Genomic DNA, 25,108 nt, shown 5'->3' on the forward strand with positions numbered 1-25,108 from the left:
GCCATATGCTCATAAGGCATTTTAAGCTGCTCCACTATATTGCTCGCAACCTTGTTACGACTCTCAAACAGCTTCAGGTTTAGCCTATCTAGACAGGCTGAACATTCTGTTGGAAGCTTTTTTCCGATTCACATGTTTCTTGTTGGAGGACGTTGTCTCCCTCAGAGATCTTGAGCTCCTCTTGGGTGCCAACATCATTTTCTTTTTGTACCAATAAATCAGGCTCCAGGCATCACAGTAACTTTCTCTACCCTCTCAGCCTTGTCCTTTTGTGGACACATCTTCAAATGTCAGGTTATCTTCTTTGCAGCTCATTGGACGTTGTTCTGTCTTACTGAGCAAGGCTCTGTTCAGCCTCTTCAAGGCATCAAGTAAAGGTCCATGCAAGCACCTTGATAGTCTGACCCCTCTGTTTGGAACCTCTCTCCCAAGTCACCTGTAAGTTGTTGGACATTGTCCCCATCAGAGATCTCCTCTTGGGCACAGACATCTTTTTCTTTTCGTACCAATGGTTGAATGATTTGGTCTTGTGGGTGTTATTCTCTTGCTGCATCACAGTGACTTTCTCATCCCTTTCAGACTTTGTCTTTGAATGTTAACTTATTCTCTTGGCAGCTCATTTTGTTCTGTACCACCTCAAAATTGTTCTTCCAGAGTGATGATCTCAATTTGCCTGTTGTATTTCCAAAAGTCTTCAGTTCACCAAGTATATCACCTTTTGCTTGGTGAACACTTTGTGTGTGTGTGTGTGTGTGTGTGTGTGTGTCTTCCACACAAATGGGATTTTTAAGAACCTGGCAGGCCAAAAAAGCTAATGATCCAACAGAATGTTGTGTAATTTCCTGAGAATGTCTTTGACCTGTTCAATGGACGCATCATCAATAATACCTGTTTTTATTATATTTTATTTATATAAACATTTATTATAGAACACACACAAACACAGAAGATGCAAAGGGAAACCAGGCATGCATATTCTTCAGCCTCCCTGTTTTTAATTGTATCTCATTGATAGAAGTCTTCCTGTGTACTGATCCCTTTTCTTTAGTCAGAGCAGAGTTGTTAGGCCCCTGCTAATACAACCTGTTTGCTGGTTGTGATATTTACATGGATTTTATCCTTAAATAGACATAATTATCCTTTTTACTTTGCTTCCCTTTTAACTGCGCTCTGCAATATATTTCTGCCGTTAATATTAGCATGTATAGGAAGAGCTAACTGAACACTGTATATCTGATCAAATTCCCGCCGTAACCTGACATTGGCATCTGGTTTTGTGGTGTCCATGCAGGCCTATGTAAACATTGTTATGTCAGATCTATTTTCACAGGTGGTGAGTAATCATTACCACACTCTCCCAAACAGTCCTGTCATATACCATCCCTATCTTGCAAAATGGGGGGGTGGGGTGGAAACCCCTCTATGGCCTTTATACAACCCTCACACATTTCTTAGTAAAAGGTGTTTTCTTTGAGGTAAAAAAGTTAGTACCACTGAGGTTTTTCAAAGAGATCCAATGCTCAACTTCTCCTCCCCTCTTGTTTAGAACTGGAAGAGGAGTCTCCCATAATTAACTGGTCCCTGGAACTCGGGACCAGGTTGGACAGTAGATTGTACGCCCTGTGGAATCGCACGGCTGGGGACTGTCTCCTCGACTCCGTGCTGCAGGCTACATGGGGCATCTATGACAAAGACTCAGTCCTCCGCAAGACCCTCCACGACAGCCTGCATGACTGTTCTCATTGGTATGACCTGCAGAATGCAGACTAGCAGTACATATATCACGTGTGTGATAGTCCCTTCAAACACAACCTACAGTACAGTATGAGTGATTTGCACCTAGTCTTAGGCACTTTCATACTGTTTTTACAAGATTGAAAGGCATGAAGCACCACACGTCAATAGTAGACTTCACTTCCCTAGTACTGACCTCAGCTGTGCTGGATAGATTGGTGCCCACATGCAAATCTTTTTAATAAGCTAGTACATTAATTTGGCTAAGGTAAACATACTGCGTTTTTTATATGTACAGCATATTGCAGACTGAATACATAGGTGTTTTTACATTGAGGTCTCAACCATTGAAGCATGAGCAAATCCTTCCATGTTTATCCATTTAATTTAGCCCACTGTTTAACACAGTAATGTTTACAAAACATGAACAGGTTGAGTCTTAGTGTCTTGCTCAAGGACACCAAAAGAGCTCAAATTTGTCATTTATTGGTTTCAAGTTACCTTTGGTTCCCTTTTGGATTGCATGACTGTTGGAAATTGGAACACATGGTTTAGAGGTTTGGATATATACCAAGAATCCAAAGTCTGGATTGCCGGCTCAGGCAGAGATCTAAGACTTTGATCTAGAAATGAGAGGCTTTGACTAGGGATTTAGACCACTCTCACAAATGTTTCAAGATTACAAACAATATGCCGAGACATGAGAACGTGTCTCAGGACCAATAATAATGATAAAAAAAGTCAGACACAAATGTTAAAGGAGATTAATAAACTCTTACTTGAGTGTAAAATTAGAAGCACTTGAACAATTTAAGGCCTGCAACCGATTCTACTTGAGCAACCCAGTGTGACGCATGTCTATTTCCTAGAACTTGTGGGTTTGCAGTGAGAAAAATTACTATTTGGACATAAAGAGTAATATCCATCCAACCTTAAACACAACAGCAATGAATGTCAGTCACACACACCCTTCTGCACAGAGAGGTCAGTAAATGTCAACAAACAAAACATTTGGGTGCTTGTGTGTGCTTGTGTGCGCATGTGTGGTCTGCAGGTTTTACACGCGCTGGAAGGAGTGGGAGTCGTGGTATTCCCAGAGCTTCGGCCTGCACTTTTCGCTTCGGGAGGAACAGTGGCAAGAAGACTGGGCTTTCATCCTTTCCCTGGCTAGTCAGGTACATGCACATACCCACATAAATATGGAGGACATGAGCCTGATGTGCTTTAAATGTGACACACTTATGATGTATGAATTATGCAAGAAGCTTTACTGCTCTCACTGCAGTATACTTAATCTGTAATGCCCTTTGAAAGTGCATCCTGCCTGTCATCAGCACTTCTCTGCCTCTCACTGCTCCATGTGACCTCATAGCCTAAGGAGTGTGGGCAGGTTGTTATTATATCTCTTATTAAATCTGGGAATGAAAGCACAGTAATTGTGAGTTTTTTACTGTTTACACTTACACTTTTTCTTTTGCAGCCAGGATCCAGCTTGGAGCAGACCCACATTTTTGTTCTTGCACACATACTTCGTAGGCCTATTATTGTCTATGGAGTGAAGTATTACAAAAGTTTCCGTGGAGAGACGCTTGGGTACACCCGTTTTCAAGGTGAGTTAGTTGACTGTTTGGACTAAAGTTGTTTGGGTTAAAGATCATTAAATGTTGAGTGCAGCTCCATTCCAGTGGCCGTAAAACGACTAGATTCCCTTTGTGAAATAGCTCCAGTCTGCATGTGTCTACATAGCTTACATAGCTGACATAACTGCCACTCGGAACTGTTAGTAAGTTCTATTTACAACATGTATTAGGCTAATGTCTTTCATTTAAGGGGTGTTTTAGTACAATGTTACTCAAAATAGAACACAACACAGCAAAATGTACTTAAAGTGCTCAGTGTTTTATTACAATCAAATGTGATGATTTTGGATTCTTATGTATGCTGCATCAATGTGTATATTGTATTTTACTGCTGTAAGGTTTCCTTATTTTAACTTCTGTATATGCTGTTCTGTGACAACCACGTATTTCTAAAAGTCAACTTTTAATGGTGTCAGAAAAACAGCCCTGTTTTCAGCTTTGTGACAATGCAATTTCCAACTGATCCAAGAAGGGTTTTAACTATTTATTTAGCTGAAGAAGTAGTGTAATTTTCTCAATGTATAAAGGAACACTTTGTCCCTAAGTTTAGCGCATCCTCAGTTGAAAATAACCACGTGTAGAGATGCATTGTTTTCACTGGACACGAAGGGTATGATAAATTAACTGTCACCTATAGCGGTCAGAAACATTTAGTGGAATAAAAAGTAGAATATGTTTCTCAGGGATATAGTGGAGTAGAAAGTTAGTAGAAAGTTGTATAAAATACATCTACCTCCAATAGGTCCTCAAGTACAGTACTTGAGTAAATGTACTGTACATTCTACCACTGCATAGGAGCACACGTAGATGCTGTGAAGTGTTGTACACACGCACCTGCGCACACAAACTTTTGTAAACCATCAGAAACAATCCTGTGAGCGTGGAGAGCAGGTCTACGTTTATGCCTCGCAGTAAAAACAGCCTTTCAGTTAGTCGGCTGAGTGATGCTGCACAGGAGACAATGAAAGTGCTCTGTAATGGCCAACTGCTTGCGGTAAAGCCTGCCTGATGGATCCCTGATTTACAGTTTCCAGGAGCCAATGTAAAGCACACAGAGGGAGACGTGTTTATGGGCGCCTATAGAGAGGGGAGGGGAACTTAGTTGAAGTGGTGACCAAGTGGACCCAGTAAAAGCACAGTGGTTACTGGAGGAACAGAGTAGCAAAACAGACAGGCTTCTTATTCAAGGTGTCGTTACAGAAGTAGCCATGTGTTGTGAGAGCTGCTTTGTGTATTATGGAACTGAAGGAGTGTGAAATATGAGCAGATGTTTTCTGCTTTGTTTTGTGCATAACCAGTACGCCCTTCTGTAGTTAACGTTGACAATGTTTCAACCTTTCCAGTGGTGGAATGTTTGCATCAATATATTTAGGCCCCGATCAGACAGGGCAATTTAGCAGCCTGGCCTTTTTAAACTGTTTTCAATGAGAGTGAAGGGTTTTGTTCAAAGAGTTATGGTTTGCATTTTTTTGCCGTCATTTAACTTCACAATTGGCTTAAGATGGGTGATTCTATGGTGGCCTAACAAGAACCACAAAAAGATGCAATTGGCTTGATCAAGGCGCCTTGAACAAGAAAAACGGTGCAGTGCACCTGTCTTTTCACGGAAGAGTGAGAAAACAATTCTAAAAAAATTGCTTCACAGTAAAATGATTCATCACACTTGATATAAATGCAGTCACCTAATTTTTTGTCAAATACATACATTCTGAATTACTGTAGCTATTTAAGCTCAAGACTGTAATAGCAACCGTAAAATTACACTCAAAAAAGGATAATCTCATACCATATAATATCTCTTACTTTACCCCTTTTGTAAATTTAGATAATGTATTTCTTGGAAAACAATTGAAAAATGACTAAAATACATTCTCCCTCCTCCTCCTCTCTCCAGGGGTGTACTTGCCCCTTTTGTGGGAGCAAAGTTTCTGCTGGAAGAGCCCTATTGCTCTGGGCTACACGCGGGGCCACTTCTCCGCACTGGTGGCCATGGAGAACGACGGCTTCGACAATCGCGGCGCGGGCGCCAACCTCAACACAGACGATGACGTGACCGTCACGTTCCTGCCGCTAGTGGACAGCGAGAGGAAGCTGCTTCACATTCACTTCCTGTCAGCACAGGAAGTAAGGACCACTGTGCCTACACCATTTCTTGTTTATCCTCATAATTTCTCTTACAATTGGTGTTTTGTTACGGGTGTCACTACACCGAGTCGAATGCAGATGTGAGTTGAGCAGTAGCCTACAAGATGCTAACCAGAGACTTCTGTAACGTAAAGATGGACCTACTTCACAAAGTTTGTTCACTGCTGGCTACAAGTTAGCATCAAACACAACAAAGGCTGTCCCCTGAATGGTGTTTTGAGCTAACGTTGGTAATCAAATAATCATAGATAGCTAAGACGTTTTTTTAAAATGATTTTCCTTTTCTGTTATTGTTTGTAATGAGAAAAGTATATTATTTTATGCATTTCCCAAATTTCAGTATGACACGTTATGCCATAAATCATTTAAATCTGAGCATGGGAAACACATCTGTGCTCGGCTCACACCGGGTCGTGACAACAGTCATGAAATCACATTACTTGCAGGAGGTTAGTCTCATCTGTGTCCGCACAGGTTCAAGAGAGACAGAGCTTCAGCAGGAGAACATGACTTCCTGTGTTTAGACCAGTGATAATGCTCCCTCTAATGACCATGTTGGTTTCCCCTTGTCCCTCAGATGGGTAATGAAGAGCAACAGGAGAAGCTGCTGCGGGAGTGGCTGGACTGCTGTGTGACGGAGGGCGGGGTTTTGGTTTCTCTTCAGAAAAGCTCCCGCCGTCGCAACCACCCACTTGTCACCCAGATGGTGGAGAAATGGCTAGACGGCTACCGGCAGATCCGCCCCTGCGCCTCTTTGTCTGACGGCGAAGAGGAGGAAGACGATGATGACGAGTGACAAAACTGAAGCGGGTGGGAGGCTGTCTGCGGGGGGCGGGACTCCTCCCTCTTGCAGTTCTCTTTAATTTTGTTTTCCTTAACGGACACGGACAAACTGTGAAAGCCTTCGGGAGAGAACAGGGAACCACGAGCCCCCACCCACCTACCACATCTGACTGAAGACACTGCTACTCTTTTAGCACGCACAGGAACTCGGACTTTAACTTAAAACCAGAGACCGACAAACTCAACTGCTGCGAAACAGATTTGGGGAGAGAATAAAGGTTTACGAATGCAAATGCCCTTTGGATTTTGATTTTCAAATATAAAGGAAAAAAGGAATCTTTAATACATAGATGTAAATGCATGTGGTTGTTTAAAAAAAAAAAGAGAATATAAGGAAATATACCAGCAATGATTCAAATCAACACTTTATATCTGTTCAGTGTGGGCACTGACAAAAGCACACTTCTTCTCAATCCTTTTTTTGTCCCATTTAAGAGTTGGCTTATTTAGCTTTTTTTTTTTTTTTTGAATGGGCAGGGACAAAGCCAATAAATATATCTATAGAAAACCAGAGGTTGTGTAACAATAAATTACTTTAATCCTTATCACTTAGCACTGCACATTTATTAAAACATTTCTATATAAATACAGTATCATTGCTTGAATAAAGGTCATATATGAAGTTCTTGAAAAGGGAGATTTTCCCTTTACAAGTCCAATCTACACTCGTTAAGTTTTAGCACATAAACATTAATGTTGGATCTTTTGGTTTACCTTTTTTCAGACTGAGTGAAGTTGTGTGTGTGTGTGCGCGCGTGTGGTTATTCTTCTCTGAACTTACTTTAAATATTTATTGTTAGAAAAACTTATATGAGCTAATAAGAGCTTTCTGTATATTTTTACTGCTTTTTGTGGTTTTGTTAATTATTCTCAACCTTGATGAAGACACGTTGCACAGAAACATTGTTGCTGTGAGGGAAGAACCAATCATGACCATCAGTGAAAGGTTTACTTGCGTTGTTGCGTGAGGTTAAGTACCTCATGTGAATGCCTCAAATCTGGTGCTTTTCTTTTGGTCAGGCGAGTGTGGGACACATTCAGTGTCAACAGAAACCCCGGGGTCACACTTGTCTCATCGTTGTCTCCTACTTCCTTTTTGTTCTTATTTTTCTTATTTCTCTAAGCATTTTCGTCACCCTCATGGTACATGTCAGTTCCCCTCTTCTGTAACGCCTGTTTGTTGTCATTATGTGAAACCATCTTTTAAGTTTTTGATTAAGATTGTTGTGAGACTGCAACATATTAAACCAAAGCTGACAGAAAAAAAGAAGAAAAACACGAGTTGTTACTTTTTTGCTGTGAATGTTTTGCATTTAGTTTTTTTCTTGCCATTGCGTACTGTAACCTCTTTGGTGTTTCATTCAAGTCATTCACGTTTTTGAGCATCACCTGTATGTTGCTTTGTATTTAATGCAATAGTTGCAGTTGTGACTATGATGGTTTGTGGATTTTGGCCTGACTTCACTATACAGAGTGTTACGCAATGAACAGGCAAAATAAGGAAAAAAAAATAAAGGAAAACCTTTTTGAATGTCCAACTAAACTGTTTCCTGTTTGATATTCTTAGTTATCAACTATGTTATTTCATGTATCAGTTAATTCTGTTTTAGTGATAAAGGAATCTCTTAACCTGTCACTTCACTAGATTTTTGTCTTCAAATGTGAATGTATGTCAAATATGTTACCTTCACAGTAAGTCAGTTATTATTACCTCCACCAAGGAAGTTAGGTTTTTGTCCGTTGGTCTGTTTGTCACCAGGATTATGAAAAAACTACTGGCCCAATTATCACAAAACTTGGTGGACGGGTGTATCATGGTCCAAGGGAGAACTGATTACATTTTGAAGCGGTCCGAACCACATGGCAGATACACAAATTATTTTTCACTTTTGCTAACATTGAGATAGGCCATAGGTCATGTGGTGTTGAAAGAATAAATATATAAAAAGGACATCCTGTCTGGGACATTTCACACTGCATTGACATTGGGAGACAACACGTGCCTTGGCAGAGGTCTTCCTTTCTAGTTTATGAAGCACGTCTCCAACGCCACGTGTCTAGGCTTGTAGCGCCCTCCAGCGGATTCACATGTTGTGACAATAATACAAGCAGGTCAATTGAAGGTCATGAATTAATTAATTTAACACTTGTTTTATCCGATGTAGTATACTAGTTGTTTAAAGACAACTAAGAAATGGTTTAAACACACCATAATGTTGTTTTAACCAGCTCTAAGGACATATTGAAGAATTTAATGTTTTGTCAATTATAACTTCAATGAAGCATCCAAAGCTTGTGTAAATGATTGATAACACAGTATATTTGGCTGTGATCATATTTTTATAGTTACACTCAAATAGTTTGTGTTATAAAGCATATATTAACTGTTTACACACATTTACAACTTTCACAGGTTTAAAACTGTTGATTTTCATCAACTCATTGTTTGTCCATAAAATGTTAATAAAATATTGAATGGCCAGATAAATTCCATTAGACAGAGACCCTCTGGACCGACCGATGGAAGGTTAATATCATCTTCACAAATAACTGTTCGTAAGTCACTTTACAAAACAGAAAATAAGATAATAAGAGTGTTCTTGAGTTTATTTGATTTCTTTAGTATCCAAGGAAGTAATCTAGTAATAATTGTCTGTACTTCCATTGGTACATTGCAAACTGGTTTTATTTATTTCGGCATACTTTTAATGATTGCCTAAATGTTAACTAATATAGGCAAAAATTGTGCTAAGGTGACTCACGGAATACACTTCCTGCTAAGAATTATGGGAACTGTATTTTCCAAACGTAAGTGCATGATTGTCTACCAAATAGAAGTGAGAAATAATAGGAGTGGCAAAATCCATTAATGTTAACTTTTTATGTTTCTTCCACAATAAATATTATTTTGACAATTACTAAAGTCAGACTTCTTAAACTTAGCATCTTAAAAATTACTGTAAAACATGTCCAGAAAAAACTATCACACAGGTTGCTTGAAATGCAAACAGAGACCATCATCAATCAGAACAGTAAGTTTTATTTATTGTTTCCAGCTGCACTGTATGCTATATTTTCACCTTGTACAAGAAACAAATACAAATACTCACACTAAAAACCAAACAATCTGCTAGCAGCCGTCTCTTGCTAACGCCATGGGGCTAAAGGGATGGATGTGGCTGCTGTTGTTCACAGCGGGCAGGATGCCTCCGAGAGCCACAGCTGGCTTTCATCAGAGCAGAAAAACAAAACGGAAGAAACTATAGAGGGTGTGGTTGTTCACATAAGACTGTGATTATAAGAACATTTAACAAGGCAATACAAATCTAACAGGACTGAAAACCTTGAACATCAAAAAAAACCTTACATTTGATATATTTAAAAAATAATAATACCACAATGGAGAAAGAGGTGGAGACATGAGTAGAAATAAATCCAATTTTTCTTTTCTGTTTGGACATATTTGAGGGTTCATTTTTTTCCTGAGTCAGTAAGATATATACTCGTTGTTTTTCCTACATCGTAGCTGGTGCTGTAAAGTACTGTAGGTCCTTTGAATGCAAACAGACTGTATGTGGGACACTGGTCATGGCAATAATCAAATTTTGTAGGTACCTCAGTTCAGCATAGTTGGAAAAGTTACAACAACAATATTTAATTGATGTGGCACACTTAACGTACAATAGCTAACTACAAATGGCAGTCAGTTTTTTTCTCTCCTTTTTTTGGTTTAAAATGGTGATTTTTGTACCTCATAAGCCTAAAATATTATTCCTGGAACTGGAAACCACATCTACTTCCCCGCGTCTCATCTCTACATTCAAGGGCCACCAGCCACGACAATTAGAACAGAGCAAAGATGGAGTCCAGATCTCTGGTAGAGACAGCAGATGCTGTTTCTTGTCTGCTAAACATACTGTGAGTGTAACTGTAAATCCATTTTTTTTTTTTTCACACATTGAAGAACAGAAACGAACGGACATTCACTTGCAACAGAAACACATAATATAGGAAAAAACAAAAGAAAGTAGAAAAACTAAATAAATGACATATTTGCGCTGAAATGAGTGAAACTGACAAGCAAGGAAGGTGAAGCGGAGGCTCGACGGCTTGTTCATGAAGTCACTGTCCTTTCAAGCTCTTCCTTTAAACCAGGGAGGACGGGTCAGATTTCCATCCTGCAAGTGGAAATGTCAACGTGTCCCAGAAGTCAGGAGGAATCTCCCCTAAAATATACTCAAAAAGAAAGATAAAAACAAAAAAATCACTTGCATCAATGAAGAACAAAAACCGATACGTAGGAGGAAACCTTTCAGATCTTCGGAGCATGAATTTGACGGTCAGTCCCATCTCAGTGTGGCAGCTCGTGTGTGTAATAACATCCACTGTCCTCACTTGAGCGTAGTGGTTTCATACAAAAAGAAAACATGTGAACCGTTGCCCGGCAGGCAGTCTGCTGGTAGGTTCAGATGGCTGAAGTCAAGCGTACAGTTGGATGGTTTTTTTCATTTTTGTTTATGCCGGTTGTAGCGCCCTTTTCAATTACAGCAGCAGTCCTACTGCTCTGTCATGTGCTCTCTCATGGGGTCGCCATGTTTGGAGGGTTGGTTGGGAGAGGTGGCCTGTGACGGATGGGTACCGGGGGGCAGGGTGTGGGTGATGGGCACTCCCCCAGGCACCAACCCCTCCATAGGTCCGGGAATCCCGCTGGGGGCGACGCCCACCACACCAGGAGGGAATCTGGAGATGGACAGGAGATGATCAACGGGCGTGATAGACACCAACGAAAAGCTGTTTAACTCAAAGTAACCACGTCTATTCTGAAAACTGGCAAAGACAAATCCTGGAAAAAAGTCCGCTGCTGCTTATTGGCTGATCCTTCATCAATTATACTTTATTTCCCCTACAAAGCTAAATATTTGAATGTTTGTTGCTCCTGATGTTAGGCGGGATTTGTTAGTAACTGCAAATTAAGGAAAACCAAATCAAATCTGAAAAAAGTGTCATTTAAATAAATTCCAGATAATTATGTACTTTTGTGGATACAAATAAACATATCAGAGAATCAAAACATAGTGACAACGATTTTGTGGAATCACTGAGCATTATCTCTATGACACAAAAGATTTAGAAATTTTGTAAATTTGGCAAGAAAGAGAATTTTAAAGATCCTAATTTGGTGGAGGGGAGGGGGCTTAAGGGGCTTAATTTAAGGGGCTAAATTACAAAACATTATTTCAAATTTCTACTTAAAGAGTTTAAGCTAACAGATAGGTTGGGTTTATCTGCTCAGCTTTAAAGATCTCTGCTGCTCAATACAATAGAGGTCAATAGAGTTTGTGTCTGTTTTGTGTTATTGAGAAAATACATTAAAACAATTAATCAGTGAATTCTCTTCCAAGAAACCCAGTGTACCCAGTAAGTGAGAACATTCTTTCCTTCATTATAGGGAGCTGAAAGGAAAAGTGTGTCAGGGGCTCTTATTCAAATAAAACAACTGATAATATCCCAGGTTTTTTTGTGGGTTTTTACAGAAAGTTGCAATGACCTGTAACTCCATGTCCTCTTCCTCTATTATCACTGAAAACTAAACAACTAAAACCTAATTGCATTATTTTGATCATACTTCTTACTTCAACTTATTCTACTCTTGATTTTCCAGTTTGTGATATGCAGCTGAAAATGTATGTAAATGTCCAACATGAGAGTGATCCGGGGTTTCTGTTTGTGGTGGTGGGGGGGGGGGGGGTTTGGGGAATTGATGCGATGCTGGGTAGAATGGGTACAATTACAGGACATGTGAGTTAAGAGTGTGAAGCAGAAAAAGGACTACAGATTTCAATGGGATTTTTTTTTAAATTAATGACGTAATTCATTTGCCCTGGCCTGTGGACCAGCAGTGGTAGTAGTCATTTACCTGGTTGAGAATTAGGTATATAATTTGTCCTGCATTCCCCCCGTTGCTATGGCCTGTACCATGGTTTGGTTCACTCGGCTGTGTGAGAGAAGCAGTTCATTCTGGTTGAGACAATATAGAGACTGAGAGACGAAGAGCCTAAACTTAACAAGGGATTCATTCATTTGGGCCAAATTCTATGTATAAATACGCTACAAAAACTAGGACCCAGCCTAATATTCAGGAAAAGAAAGTCAGAATTGTGTCAAACATACATATAACCATCTAGACCACCCCTCCCCCATGTCCTAAGCCTCATCTACTGCAGGTGTTGATGTGACACAGGTGATCTCTGTGCGATGGGAGGAGCCTGCTGGGTTCATTCACATAAATCCCCCTCCTACCTGTAGGCGGCACCATTCATCTCAGGGTGAACTTGAGGCTGCTGCTGCTGCTGCTGCTCCATCATTCCCCAGGGTGCCGTGGTAACAAAGAACTCTTTGTTGACGCAGTTTCGGAGGCTGTCGGGAATACGGCCTGTTACAGGGCAAGATTAAACATCGGTGAGCTGAGAAACCAAAATCTACAAGAGTGGGAATGGGTTCAAAGTTGTCTACGTACCAGTGATGGCTCTGCGTATTTCTGTGGCGGCAGCCTCCCTCATCTCCAGTGATGCCTGCTCGCTATACCAGGCGGTGTGGGGTGTGCAAATCAAGTTGGGCGCGTCTTTCAGAGGACCTTGGGAAAAACTGGCAGATGAAAGACAGAAAAGCAAAACTGAGTGATTAAGAGATGCAAGAGGAAGAATTTATTCTAACTGACATTCTTGATATCTTAATCACTCAGTTTTGCTTGACATTTGGAGAACTCTATTTCTTTTGTAATTGTTGCCATAAACACTAACGTTTACTCTGTGAATTGAATCATTGGATAAAAGAACAGGAAGGTGTGATCATAAACACCTGAAAGGCTCCGACTCGTGAACATCCAAGGCGGCTCCCCGTATCCTGCCTTCTTTCAGTGCCTGAGCCAAAGCTTTCTCATCCACCAGACCTCCCCGTGCCGAGTTGACCAGGAATGCACCTTGACGCATCTACACACACACACACACACACACACACACACACACACACACATTTTATTATCTCTATAATATTTTTAGCAAAATGTGTGGCTTTGAGATCGCACACCCAGAGGTGCTGTCATTAGCTCAATGTTGCGTGGGAAGACAGTTTCAAAAATCCTAACATGGCAGGAGACAAACACTTTTCATATAAAGAATGACAATATAACAAAAGGCTTTTCAAAGAAAGGGGGCATTTAAACGACACTAATCCCGTCATCTTCACAATAGCTCTTATTCACAGTATACAAGAACGTGGTATACAAATCATGATGCCGATGAACATACATTGTATTTAATTTGATTCACTTTTGACAGCTAATAACACAATTAGTAAAATCATATTCCGGTTTAAAGCAGTTTTCCATGTTTTAAATAGTTATTAAACCATTAAATTAGCCAGCAGTTCAATGTATGTACCCCAGGTGGCAGCAGTGAACAAGAGCAGACTAAGAGGATAACTCAAAAGCATTTCTTGTCTTCATCATGTTTGGGAGACTGATCCCAAAGCGTAAAAAAACACCATTACATTTGGGGGTTAAAGTGCAGGCTGTGGGTAGTTTAGTTGCTGATTTACAAAGGCAGCAAACTTGCATGCCTTGCATGCCTGGCAGCCCACTTGGCTGGTCAGTAGCATTCCTCGGACTGCATTGTTGGCAACTCACAATAGGTGTGGCGTGCTGCATAAACATATCATGGACTTGACAAATACAGTATACAGGCAAGTGTTTACATTTATACTATAACTATAATCTAACTGCTGAGAAAAGTGAATGTTTACTGGTTTGTAATATAAGAATTTTAGATTACTGTGTTCAGTTTGGGTCCCAATGATGAATTGACATTTTTTACCAAAAGAAATTCATATTCTTGTCAACCTTAAAGTCAGTATGCTTAGCTCATTTTGGGTGAAAAACATACACAAGAGCACACTGACTCCTACACACAACACACACGTGCATGTTTGGGTCACACTGACCTGAGAGTTCTAAAACTGTGAGGTAGAACAGACTGATTACAGTGACTCTTCCCAACACATTACAGTGACAATAACACAAAAACATGTCCCCACCATCCAACGATATGTTCATCCCTCTTATTAATGGAGGATCTCCAAATGCCTGGGTTTCCTTGTTTGAGCTTGTTCTCCAAGAGAATATTAGCACTCATTAAAAGGTTGTTTAAACAGCCTATAATTGGAAGTCCAACAAAGGAGCGCTGGCAGCCAGGGAATGCTATTGGCTGAGGCTGAGGAAAATCAGCTGCCAGTCCGCTGGGTTAAAGCTGTGCCACCAATCTCCGGGAATCATTAGCCTAGTGATGAGAATGCGCATCAATCTTTGGAAGGTAAGAGCTTCTGCCGATTGAGGTTTATCAGTTTATCAGAGAGATAGTAAAATCAGTTTTCTTTATCACTTGAGGCTCATTTTCGACAGAAACAATTACATTCTTTCCTCCACACTTAAAGGCCCCCCACCTGTTTGATGGTGAAGTCGTTGATGAGGTGGTGGTTGTGTTCGTTCAGGTTGCAGTGTAGGGAAACGCAGTCACTCTGGTAGAGCAGGTCCTGGAGCGTGTAGACTCGCTGAACTCCCAGCGAGCGCTCCAAGCCGTCCTGGAGGTAGGGGTCATAGAAGATCACGTTGAAGCCAAACGCTTTGGCCCGTATTGCTACCGCTTGGCCCGAGCGACCTGATGGGGGACATGGGAAGAAAGCACCGACTAAGAGACAATTCAGATTTTAGCAGCTTAGTTTGAACACTCCTCCTGTCTATGGGCAGTGCAACCATCCCTTAATAGTAATGATTGCAAAAATGCATGTGCCTATGAGTGCTAGCGCTGAAAGGATTGATTAAATCTATTAGTTATTTGACAGAAAATGTGTTACAACAAATCTGATTATTGATTAGTCGTTGATATAAAAAAGAAATTGCTAGTTCAAAACATTCCTCATCAGATTATTTTTTTATGACCACACACAAATACACACAAAAAATAAAGTTTTTTGCTGTACTTTGTGTTTCATGCTAATTAGCATGCTAACCCACTACACTAACTGGGTTTTAACATAGCAAACATTAGCCTAAACCTGCTAAACATAATATTACCTGTGATTTTGAGCTTGATCACATTCTGATGTTAACAATGAGCTCAAAACATCACACAGTGCCTAAGTCCAGCAGCTTTACATGGCCTTTGACAGACTGAACTATAGAAATTATACTGAAGTAGTCAATACCAAAATGTATTTGTTGCAGCCCATACTGAGTTCCAAACAATTGTACTGTACTCTAAGGCTTAAAAGAAAGAAGGATCTTACCAAATCCGATGAGGCCAAGTGTTTCTCCTCGGATCCTGGCCGCCCCTGACGCCACCTCCCTGATCTGCTCCACGCTCTGGACCCGCGTGCCCTCCCGGAGAGCCTGGTACAGCCACGTGTTCCGCCGGTAAAGGTTGAGGATGTGACAGAGTGTTGAGTCGGCTGTCTCTTCTACAGCCGCTGAGGGAATATTACACACCGCAATGCCTGGAAAAGGTCAGAAGGGAGAGAAAATTAAGAAACAATGGAGCTAGAGATAACAATAACATAGATACTTGAAATGACTACTAAAAAATTGCTTTGCAGATTTAATTAGTTATAATAGCTACTTATAATTACTATAGCTGTTTTGAAGAGAGATTCATCTTTAGTTTTTTTTTCTCAAAGTAATTGGTAGGAAATCATTTTTCTTTACGGCCCTCTGCACTGAACTGGGAAGGATAAGAGGATAATTATAAGTGCTAATTATGACCATGAAAAGAACATTTCTCCAAAAAAAAATCCATATAAGCGTATTAAGATGTATTACCCCAAAAAATCATGCTCTCATACCAAACATATGCCGAAGGGGCCAAATGGGAATCGGAGAGAGTTTCATATCAGTTGGAGCATCTGCTCCGCATATGCAATCAGCATTACATATTCCGTTTACAGTATGTAATAATTCCTGTTGCATATGTTATTTATGTAAGTCAATATAGCAAGCAGAGTTTGGTTTGGCACCCATCCAAAAGTGCACTATCCTTATCCATAATGCATTATTGTTGTTGATTTTTTTTTTTTTCTCATGCGGTGGTGACTGAATGAGCCTTATGGGCAGATATGACCCCACCTTGTTTATTATTCTCAACACATAGTTACTGTCTGCTTCTGAGCAGCCTCACTTTCATATCTATCTTCTTTCTCTTTTGCCTGCATTTGTCCCTGAGTCTTACCAAGATCGCCGGCAGCCTTGATGTCGATGTTGTCATAGCCGCTGCCGATGCGGATGATGATGCGCAGTGCCTTGAACTTCTCCAAGTCCTCTCTGGTCAGAGTGATGGTGTGGTACATCATGGCCCCTACTGCCTCATTCAACACCTGAGGAACATTTGAGGAGAGAAGGTACATCATTGCGGTCTTAATACATCAGACTGTCCTTAACAATCCTTAGCGGCGTTAGAGATAGAAGTAAACTGGACATCTGCATTAATGACCACAATGTCATTATTGTTCTTAATCAATATCATCTCTACATTCAAAGTCAGATGTTATTTCCGCAACATTATGTATAAGCAATTTAAATAAAAGTGCATTCACTTACTCCCATTTTCCTGGACCTAAGTTTATGTCTGTTTTTGTTTTTCCATCTAAATGCAAATTGATTATTTACGTGTGCCCTTAAACATAAGTGGTAGTCTGTGTGTTTATAATGAGTGATTGCCATAGTTGGTTTTTGTCACAATCCATCCATTCAAACTGTACGCAAACAAGGTTAAAGTGGGCGGGCAGGACAATAAAGTAGAATGACAGCTGCTGAAGAACCCAGAAAGCATGGACAAGTAGCTGCTGCAAGCCACGACCGTTAAATAGCTGGTTTAAATTTACAATTCGCTTGAATTAACTCAGCCAGATTAGCATAGCCATGAATTTCCATACAACATTTTTATTGAAGCTAGGTAGTGAAAGCTGGTTGCAAAATTGAAGGTTAAAGCTCTCCTCATGCATTAATCTCATTACTTAAACAAAGCAGGACCAGCAGCAGGCTTGGCTGGAGGCGAACGATGCCGGAGAACTACACAGAACCACAGCCGACTGTTAAGCAACAGGAATACAAGCTGAGAAAAAGTGAGCAAATGTGTTTTGTGTTGTGTTTATTAGTTAAAGAACTCTGCTGCAGTTTGAGCTGGCATGCCACAGTGTATGTGCATCTTTACAAGGATTTACACAGAGCCATACCTGCAGTAAGGGATCATGAATATTGCAAAGCATGCAAAGCACTTGACAAGACACTATACATTATTGTACACCAGTGTAATGGAATATTTCCAAAGCTTTAAAGAAACTTGAGCATTTGAGATATGTCTTTGGTTTAAGAAGGAGTTGTGTAGCATGAATATGTAAAAAATAACTTTAAACTGGTGGGTTTTTAGGTGTTAGTAGGCATATTCTTGAGCATTGGAGTACTTTCAGTCATTGCCTGCTTGATCTAGCTAAGTTCTACAATTCTTGTCATCTAACTCTTGGTAAAATAGCCAATTTTCCAAAATATCAAACTATTTCATAAGGATTATGCCCAAATGCCAATGCTGCAACAAAGATGAACTAATTCAATACATACATACTCATTACACTCCTGATTCTTCCTCTGTGTATGGTTCTCAAAAGTCATAGCGATTAAAAGGTCGATTTTGGGGGAGCCTGCATTGGATGTTCACTTGAGGAAAACAATGCAGACATGAATGTCCACAACCATAATTGTATACATTCATATTTTTTCCATTACGCTAACATTTTAGAGTACTCAGAACACAGAGCACAGTTAGGGCACATACAACTTAAACACAAGGTCTCTGCTTCACTTACAGCTGTGGACCGTTGTTGAATGTCATGCCCTTCCTCTTTCTTGCTCTATTTACTACACTTTCAACTATTAAAAAAAAAAGCCTAAAGAAAACTCCCATTCATGTATGACTCAGTACTGATATTCTCCATTTCTCTTAAAACACTCTTTTGTCCCGGTGTTGGGTTTTCTGCACGAGCGAGATACACATAATTACATTCTCTACTTAGCTGTTGTTGAGGTTTTTACTGAAATTTTAGTTTGCATTTGAACATCAGTGCTTCATAAAAACAGTTGTTACTGATACAGCCAGAAAAAACACTTTTCATTTTTATCTGTCTTTAGTGTCTTTCCAAGGACAGTATTGTATTAGTTAATTAGTTAACATACCTACAAGTGCTTTTTCATAATTTTCTTTAAACTTGTACTCAGCAGGGGCCACAACACATTTACAGGTCACCGCTGGCTTGCAGTTGCACTTTGAAAGAACACAAGTACAACAGTGTCCAATGATTCTTTGAGTGACAGATTCCTTAAACACTGCATCTGCGCACAAAAAAGACAGCATTGTGCTACGGTTTGCTTGCTTTGGGTGTGAGTCTGTTTATATTTGTGTGTGTGAGAAGTACTTCACTACTGCAACTTGCATTGAGGCTCTCAGGAAGTGTGTGCGTGTGTGTGTGTGTTTGTGCATGTGTGTGGTGCCCCATCTGTACCCTCTGCTGTGCAGTTATAGTTGTGGGAATGCTGCCAACATCTATTCTCTCAGATGGGTCCTCAGTATGTGTAATGTATGCACTATGAGAACATCTTGCTGTACAGAGATTGTGTGTGTGTGTGTGTGTGTGCGTGCGTGCATGTGTGTGTTTACATGTGTATGCTAAAAGACTTAAGTAATATGAAGAAAAATCAATTATTTATTCTGCATTTCTCCCTGTATAAACTCTAAATTCACATAATACTGTAGGCATAAAAGTACAACGACTGCCTTTTAATTGTACATTAAAAACATTGACGGTGTAACTTAATATAACCATGACTTAATATAACCATTACATTCTAAATATTCTCTTTTTGAAGACACAAACCCTCCAGCTTGGATTGTAAAACTGCTACAGACTGGCTCCAGTGTATAGGCAGTAAAATAAGACAAATGTTTTACCCACTCTGGCTCAGAACAATTATACTGCATTTCTATTACCAGCCTCTTTCTTATTTAACAAAGCAGCACTTCAGCACCCAGTGGGATTACAGTCAGCGATGAAACCATTATAGTTGAACTGGGAGAGTGGAACAAGCCAGTGGGCTGAAATATTATTAAAACATTACAGAGGAGGAGACGCAGAAGGAAGAAAGAGATGATTCTTCAGCACTCAACTAAAGACAAATTACTCAGTCACATTCAAAGTGTACATCATGTCCATATCATAATGTGTGTGTGTGTGTGTTCCTGTAAATACTGTCACTACTGCCGGTACTAGTACCACTACTACTACTACTACTACTACTACAGCAAGCTACGCAGACTCATTGTGTTGCTACAGAATACAACAACATGTGGTATAACGCAGGGGTCTTTAACGTTTTTGCATACCTTTTCTGTACATAGAATACTCAGCTAATAAAATAATAATTGTCTGCACAATTTTATAAATCATCTCTTAATGTTACACATACAGTTGCTTGCATACATTTACACACCCATGCTAAAGTTCATTAAAAAGAGGAATAAAAAGAACATCTTTTAGAAATTGATCTTAATGCCTTAATTTAAAAAAACTTAGGAAAATCCTACCTTTTAAGGAATACCAATGTTCTATGTGAATGAAGAATGTATTATAAATAAATTAATGTTCTTCCTATAAATACAGGGGGCATAAGTATACACACCCCTATGTTAAATTCCCATAGCAGCAGACACATTTTATTTTCAAAGGCCAGTTATTTCATTGATCCAGGATACTGTGCATGCTGACAAAGTTCCCTTGGCCTTTGGAATTAAACTAACCCTGGTCGGTTTTTCCTAAAATTTAATTAATTAAGGCATTAAGATACATTTTCAAAAGACTTTTTAAATGTTTTTTATTCCTCTTTTTAAATCACCTTTAGCATTGGTGTGTAAACGTATGCACTGTACATGTGACCACATTGAATCCTTAGGATTAACTGTATCTGTGGATGGCAACGTAGTGGCTACCTTACAGGCCAGTAAGCCTATCATCAGTGGGGATTTATATTTGCAAATAATTTGCTGGATTCATTTGAATACACTTTAATTAGTGGGGCCTCCAAACGTAACAATAATTTGGAGGCTCCCCTGCAGTGACTCTAAGGACCCCTATAGGTCCCGGACACCCGATTGAAGATCTCTGGTCTAACCTATTCCAAACACCTACTGTATATTAAACTTACAAACAATGTCTCACTTCCTGTTTGCACATATCCAATGTTTGTCTCATGCAAAGCGATCAGGAATTTCTTGCAAGTTGTAATGTAAAGGTCGGCCTAAGCTATTTATAAACTATGTGGAGGAAATGTCAACTCTTAATAAGAAAGAAGAAGAAAATGGGGCAAATTTATTTAAACTGAAAATTTGACTTTTCTAAAATTGTTAGTGTTTTTTGTTTTATTATTTTATGTCTTTGTGTTTTAATCCCATTTATACATTCAATTTGATAAAATGTTATTGTTTCTTTTATTTCTCATTTCAATCTATGGAGTGTTTAACGCAACAACTAAAAGTTAATCGACAGCAAATCAACTAGAATTAATTAAAGTTAATTACATACATAAAGAAAGGCTGCTAAAATGAGCTTATAAATAAAGAGCCGTCATGGAAAACACTTTGAACAAGGTTTTAAATAGCTATTCCAGGACTGCGGTCCGTTTACAAAGGGTTAGTTAAAAGTTGGGTGCTACAGGTTTGTTTTAGTGTAGGTAACAGTTTAACCAACGTAAAAGATAGAAAAAGACAGACTTGGAGATTTGTAGGTTTGTTGTAAAAAATTACAGAGGGAAAGTTTGTACCTTTTCATGTATTTCTTGTGTGGACTGGGCATCACAGAAAGCCACAGTGGCCAGATCTTTAAGGATGGGCATCTCCACAGTGCAGTCGCGCCCATCCAGCAGCGCCACCAGGGGGCGTGGGTGCATAGGCCCATTCATAATCTGCGGCCGAATACCTGCAGAGAGACAGAGAGAGAGGAGGGGGAGTTAATTATTTATATGTGGCGCAGACAGTCAAGTGAGCTGCAGAAGAAGCAGTAAAATGTAGGAAATGCATCCCGCAGCAGGACGTCTTTACACAGACTGGGGTTGTGAGGTTTGCCTTTGTGATAGGCTAAAGCACACACACACACACACACACACACACACACACACACACACACACACACACACACACACACACACACACACACACACACACACACACACACACACACACACACACACACACACACACCTCTGAATGTGTTTGTTCTCTACCTTAAACCACTATCATCATCTCCCTTACCTGGCAACGCTGGCCAATATAACACACATACACACATTCTCTCAAACACATAACGCTGGTGATATGAATACCCTCTCTCGCTGTTATCCACACTGTTACCAGGCAACAGGTCCTTTCACCCCATGAGGTCATCACCTCCATTATCCTATCACCGAAGCAGGCAGGCCTTCAGTATGTGTGTCTCTGCACCGTCTGTACAGTTTACGTGCACCACACACTCGTTCCGACACTGAAGAAAATCACCAGGTATTCAATAATTAAATTCAAACTTGTGGTCGTCTCCAGGTTGGACCTCTCAGTGAGTTTTTTGGCTTACTATCTTTGTCCTTGACTTGCTGTGGAGTTGTGATATGGTTGCCCATTAGGGAGGAAAGTGGCATAGGAATCGCAGAAAACTAGAAATGTTTCAGTATTGATTAATTCTGAGTGTCTTACTTGACTGACTGACTGAAGGATTGAGTTGACTCTGAAAGAATGTGCCAATTAACTTACACTACTTAAAGTCAATATGATGTATTCTTTAGTTGATAATGTAAAATTGAGGAGAAAATGTGACAGTGTGTGGACCCAAATTCCACACAAAAAAAAAAAGGGAAAAGAAAAGAGAGAAAAGGGGGGGTCCACACACCACCACTCTCTGGCTCCCTGCTGCCTGTTGTCATGGTGATTAGAGGATTTGGGCAGGATTATGAAATATTTTATTTAGTGACATCTGCGCTGCTGGAGAGGACATCCAAGCCTGCTCGCTTTATGTCTCTCTAACGCTTCCAGTTCTGGGAAGTAAGGACACTGTTTTTGACCTACACAACTACAACATGCTAACATACTTTAAACAGATCAGATGTGTATAATAGAAAACAAAATAATAATAAAACAAAGAGTGCATGTAAATGTAGCAGTTTTAGTTTTAATTCTGAACCAGGAGGCTCGTACTTGGTTCTGCACAGATAATCAAAAGGTTGCAATGAGTACTGTTCCAAGTTTTAATGAGATAACCCTCTAAAATTGTATTTTCTGGTATTGGTCTACAATTTAAAGGCCCTAAAAAACGATTTTCTCAAACAGCTTGTTACTATGAGTGATAGGATCCTATATGAATGCAAACATTTCTGCCACAGTTAGAACAGTTTGGGCTATTTCACAAGAGGTTTCTTGTGTTTGTGTGTCTCACAGGTTTTGAAATGGGCTCAGTTGTGAAAAAGAGTAAACATTTGAATCTAAATTTCATGTTGTTGGATTGTTGCTTTATGATGCCAGGCCACTGTCAACCAAATCTCATCACACCCACACAGTCCCGATGAAGCAGATTAGCAGAGATTTTGAGATAAAATAATAAGCAACAAAGCTATTTTACTAAACTTTGACTTTAACTCAGGAACTTGCTTATTTAGTCATGAACACTTGATTTTATAGAGACGCACATACATTTCAAATCCCGGTTTAAGGGGTTTAAAGTTAAGAGAAAGACTTAAAATAATATCCAACCAGGGTATCTTTAACATTAACATCCTAATTCAGTATGAAAAATAGTGTCCCGCAATTCATCAATTCTTTGTTAAAATATTTTTCCCAGTCCCAAAAGTCTATAGGAGAAAGTGTCCATTTTAGAAAAGATTCTGGATTATACAAACTGTAGATTCAAATTGTACCTTTGAAAAGCTACAACAGTACACCTCTGTGGTGCCACATCTTCTGAAGATATGCAGCACTAAGAGGATGCTGAAAAAACATAGGTTTTAAATTATGCAGAGCTTGATACCTTTACACACATGCAAACACACACACAACATTACGAATAACAGACCACCTGAGCTAGACCTATCAGAGAGAAATGCAAACGGGATTCATTTTTAAAAAAGAGCTTAGCGACGTGTCATTAATATCACAGCTTTGACAAACCTACATTCAACCTGCATTTTCTTTCTTTAGAGTTTATTCCTGTAATAACTGGTGGTGGTCTCTCTCTCTATCAGTCTCTGTTTCTATTAAACCACAGAGGAAGGTGAATCACATTCAGACATCTCAAAGGCGAGAAATTGAGGTGTGCAGCAAAAACTCTCTACAAACAGAGATGGCGTGTAGAGCACACCACTTAAAGATGAAAAGGAAAGGAGGGGATCATTGAGAATCAGTTTGAGGAGGGAAGGACGACAATGATGGCAGAAAAAAAAATCAAGTGCGCTTGTATCATAGATCTCTTAAACTTAACATCTGAAGTGGGTTGCATACTTGTAAGATAAACTGTAAAACACCAATGATCACTTCTAAATGTGTGGCTGGGAATTTAAAAGAGTTTTCCACTGATTTTACACATGAAGTTCAGTTTGCTTGTCACAAGAACCAACTTTTTTTTAACAAAAAGCCTGCAAACTGGATGTGTGGGTATTTATAGGGTAATGTGGACCTAATAAAAAATGCTACTGAATTGCATTATGGAAAATGCCACTTCTAAACACTAAAAGTCAGGATATCTTTACCTTTGTTGTTTTATTTTTGTTATATACTTTATTTTGTTTTAAACTTTATGAAAGTGCATCACTTCCTCCATCCTCCACAAGCGGATTATTTATTATTTGTTTAATCCCCCCTTGAAATTTATTTTAATGAAATACTGTTCTGTTAGTAATTACTGACCTTTCCTTTTTAATTTTGCTTTGCTTTTATGTTTAGCTTACTTTGTGTTGCTTTTATGAGATGAGGGTTTTATAACTTTTATAACTACTAGTGAGCCACTTAATGATTTGCTGTAGAGACAAAGAGATTGTGTTTTATTGTATTTCATTATATTATAGCCCTTAACAATATTATTATTGTGCAGCACTTCTAATAAAAGCAGTGCATCATAAAAGCCTATATCGCATATCAAAAGAGAAGAATGGTGAGAAAAGAAAAAAGGTTCATAAAAAAGAAAAGGTTAAATAAAATATGTGAAAGAAGTGACATCCATCTTTCTAGTTCTAGCTGAACGCATATATTTTTCTCACCGGAGGGACTCATGGTGTGTGTAAGGGTTGCTAAGCAAGAAAAATACTTCTATCATCTAACAGTCACACAAGGACGTACACAGATCAAAAATGTGAGCACATGTGCACACGTTAACACACACACACTCTGAGATGAAAGGACAGAAAAGCAGCAAACACAGGATCACTTACTTATATTTTATACAAACGTAAAGGAGATGCCGCTGGTGGAAAAAATGCAGTTTCATATGTAGGTCAAACTGCTGTCGATTATTACTTCCTAATGGCTAATAGCCTTTCTCCAGCCTAATAAGGCAGAACGTGGCACTGCATTTAACACATGATGAATCTGTGGATAATTAGCGAGTAACAAGGCTGTTAATGAGGG

At 39.5% G+C, this 25,108-nt stretch overlaps 2 protein-coding genes across 7 annotated transcripts in view; one reads left to right on the forward strand and one right to left on the reverse strand.

The window, feature by feature from the left end:
- LOC117960535 (ubiquitin thioesterase Zranb1-like) overlaps positions 1–7,866 on the forward strand; it is an 18,217-nt gene extending 10,351 nt beyond the window's left edge. The window contains exons 4-9 of the mRNA XM_034898478.1: positions 311–371; positions 1,499–1,745; positions 2,789–2,909; positions 3,215–3,344; positions 5,269–5,498; positions 6,097–7,866. Coding sequence (XP_034754369.1) covers positions 311–371; positions 1,499–1,745; positions 2,789–2,909; positions 3,215–3,344; positions 5,269–5,498; positions 6,097–6,315 — 1,008 coding nt within the window. The 3' untranslated portion in view covers positions 6,316–7,866. The remainder of the gene's footprint in view (positions 1–310; positions 372–1,498; positions 1,746–2,788; positions 2,910–3,214; positions 3,345–5,268; positions 5,499–6,096) is intronic.
- Positions 7,867–9,381: 1,515 nt separating this feature from the next.
- LOC117960148 (C-terminal-binding protein 2-like) overlaps positions 9,382–25,108 on the reverse strand; it is a 63,838-nt gene continuing 48,111 nt past the window's right edge. For 4 of the 6 annotated variants that reach the window (XM_034897820.1, XM_034897817.1, XM_034897815.1 and 1 more), the window contains 8 exons: positions 21,271–21,425; positions 16,637–16,781; positions 15,702–15,908; positions 14,859–15,073; positions 13,221–13,351; positions 12,880–13,007; positions 12,663–12,795; positions 9,382–11,102 (listed from right to left, as the gene is read on the reverse strand). In XM_034897820.1, coding sequence (XP_034753711.1) covers positions 10,919–11,102; positions 12,663–12,795; positions 12,880–13,007; positions 13,221–13,351; positions 14,859–15,073; positions 15,702–15,908; positions 16,637–16,781; positions 21,271–21,425 — 1,298 coding nt within the window. In that variant the 3' untranslated portion in view covers positions 9,382–10,918. Of the gene's footprint in view, positions 11,103–12,279; positions 12,358–12,662; positions 12,796–12,879; positions 13,008–13,220; positions 13,352–14,858; positions 15,074–15,701; positions 15,909–16,636; positions 16,782–21,270; positions 21,426–25,108 lie in introns of all 6 variants that reach the window. The other 2 variants (XM_034897816.1, XM_034897819.1) reach the window with 2 other exon arrangements.

The sequence above is a fragment of the Etheostoma cragini genome, chromosome 17 (genome assembly GCF_013103735.1).
Source record: "Etheostoma cragini isolate CJK2018 chromosome 17, CSU_Ecrag_1.0, whole genome shotgun sequence".
In the NCBI taxonomy this organism is placed as follows: domain Eukaryota; kingdom Metazoa; phylum Chordata; class Actinopteri; order Perciformes; family Percidae; genus Etheostoma; species Etheostoma cragini.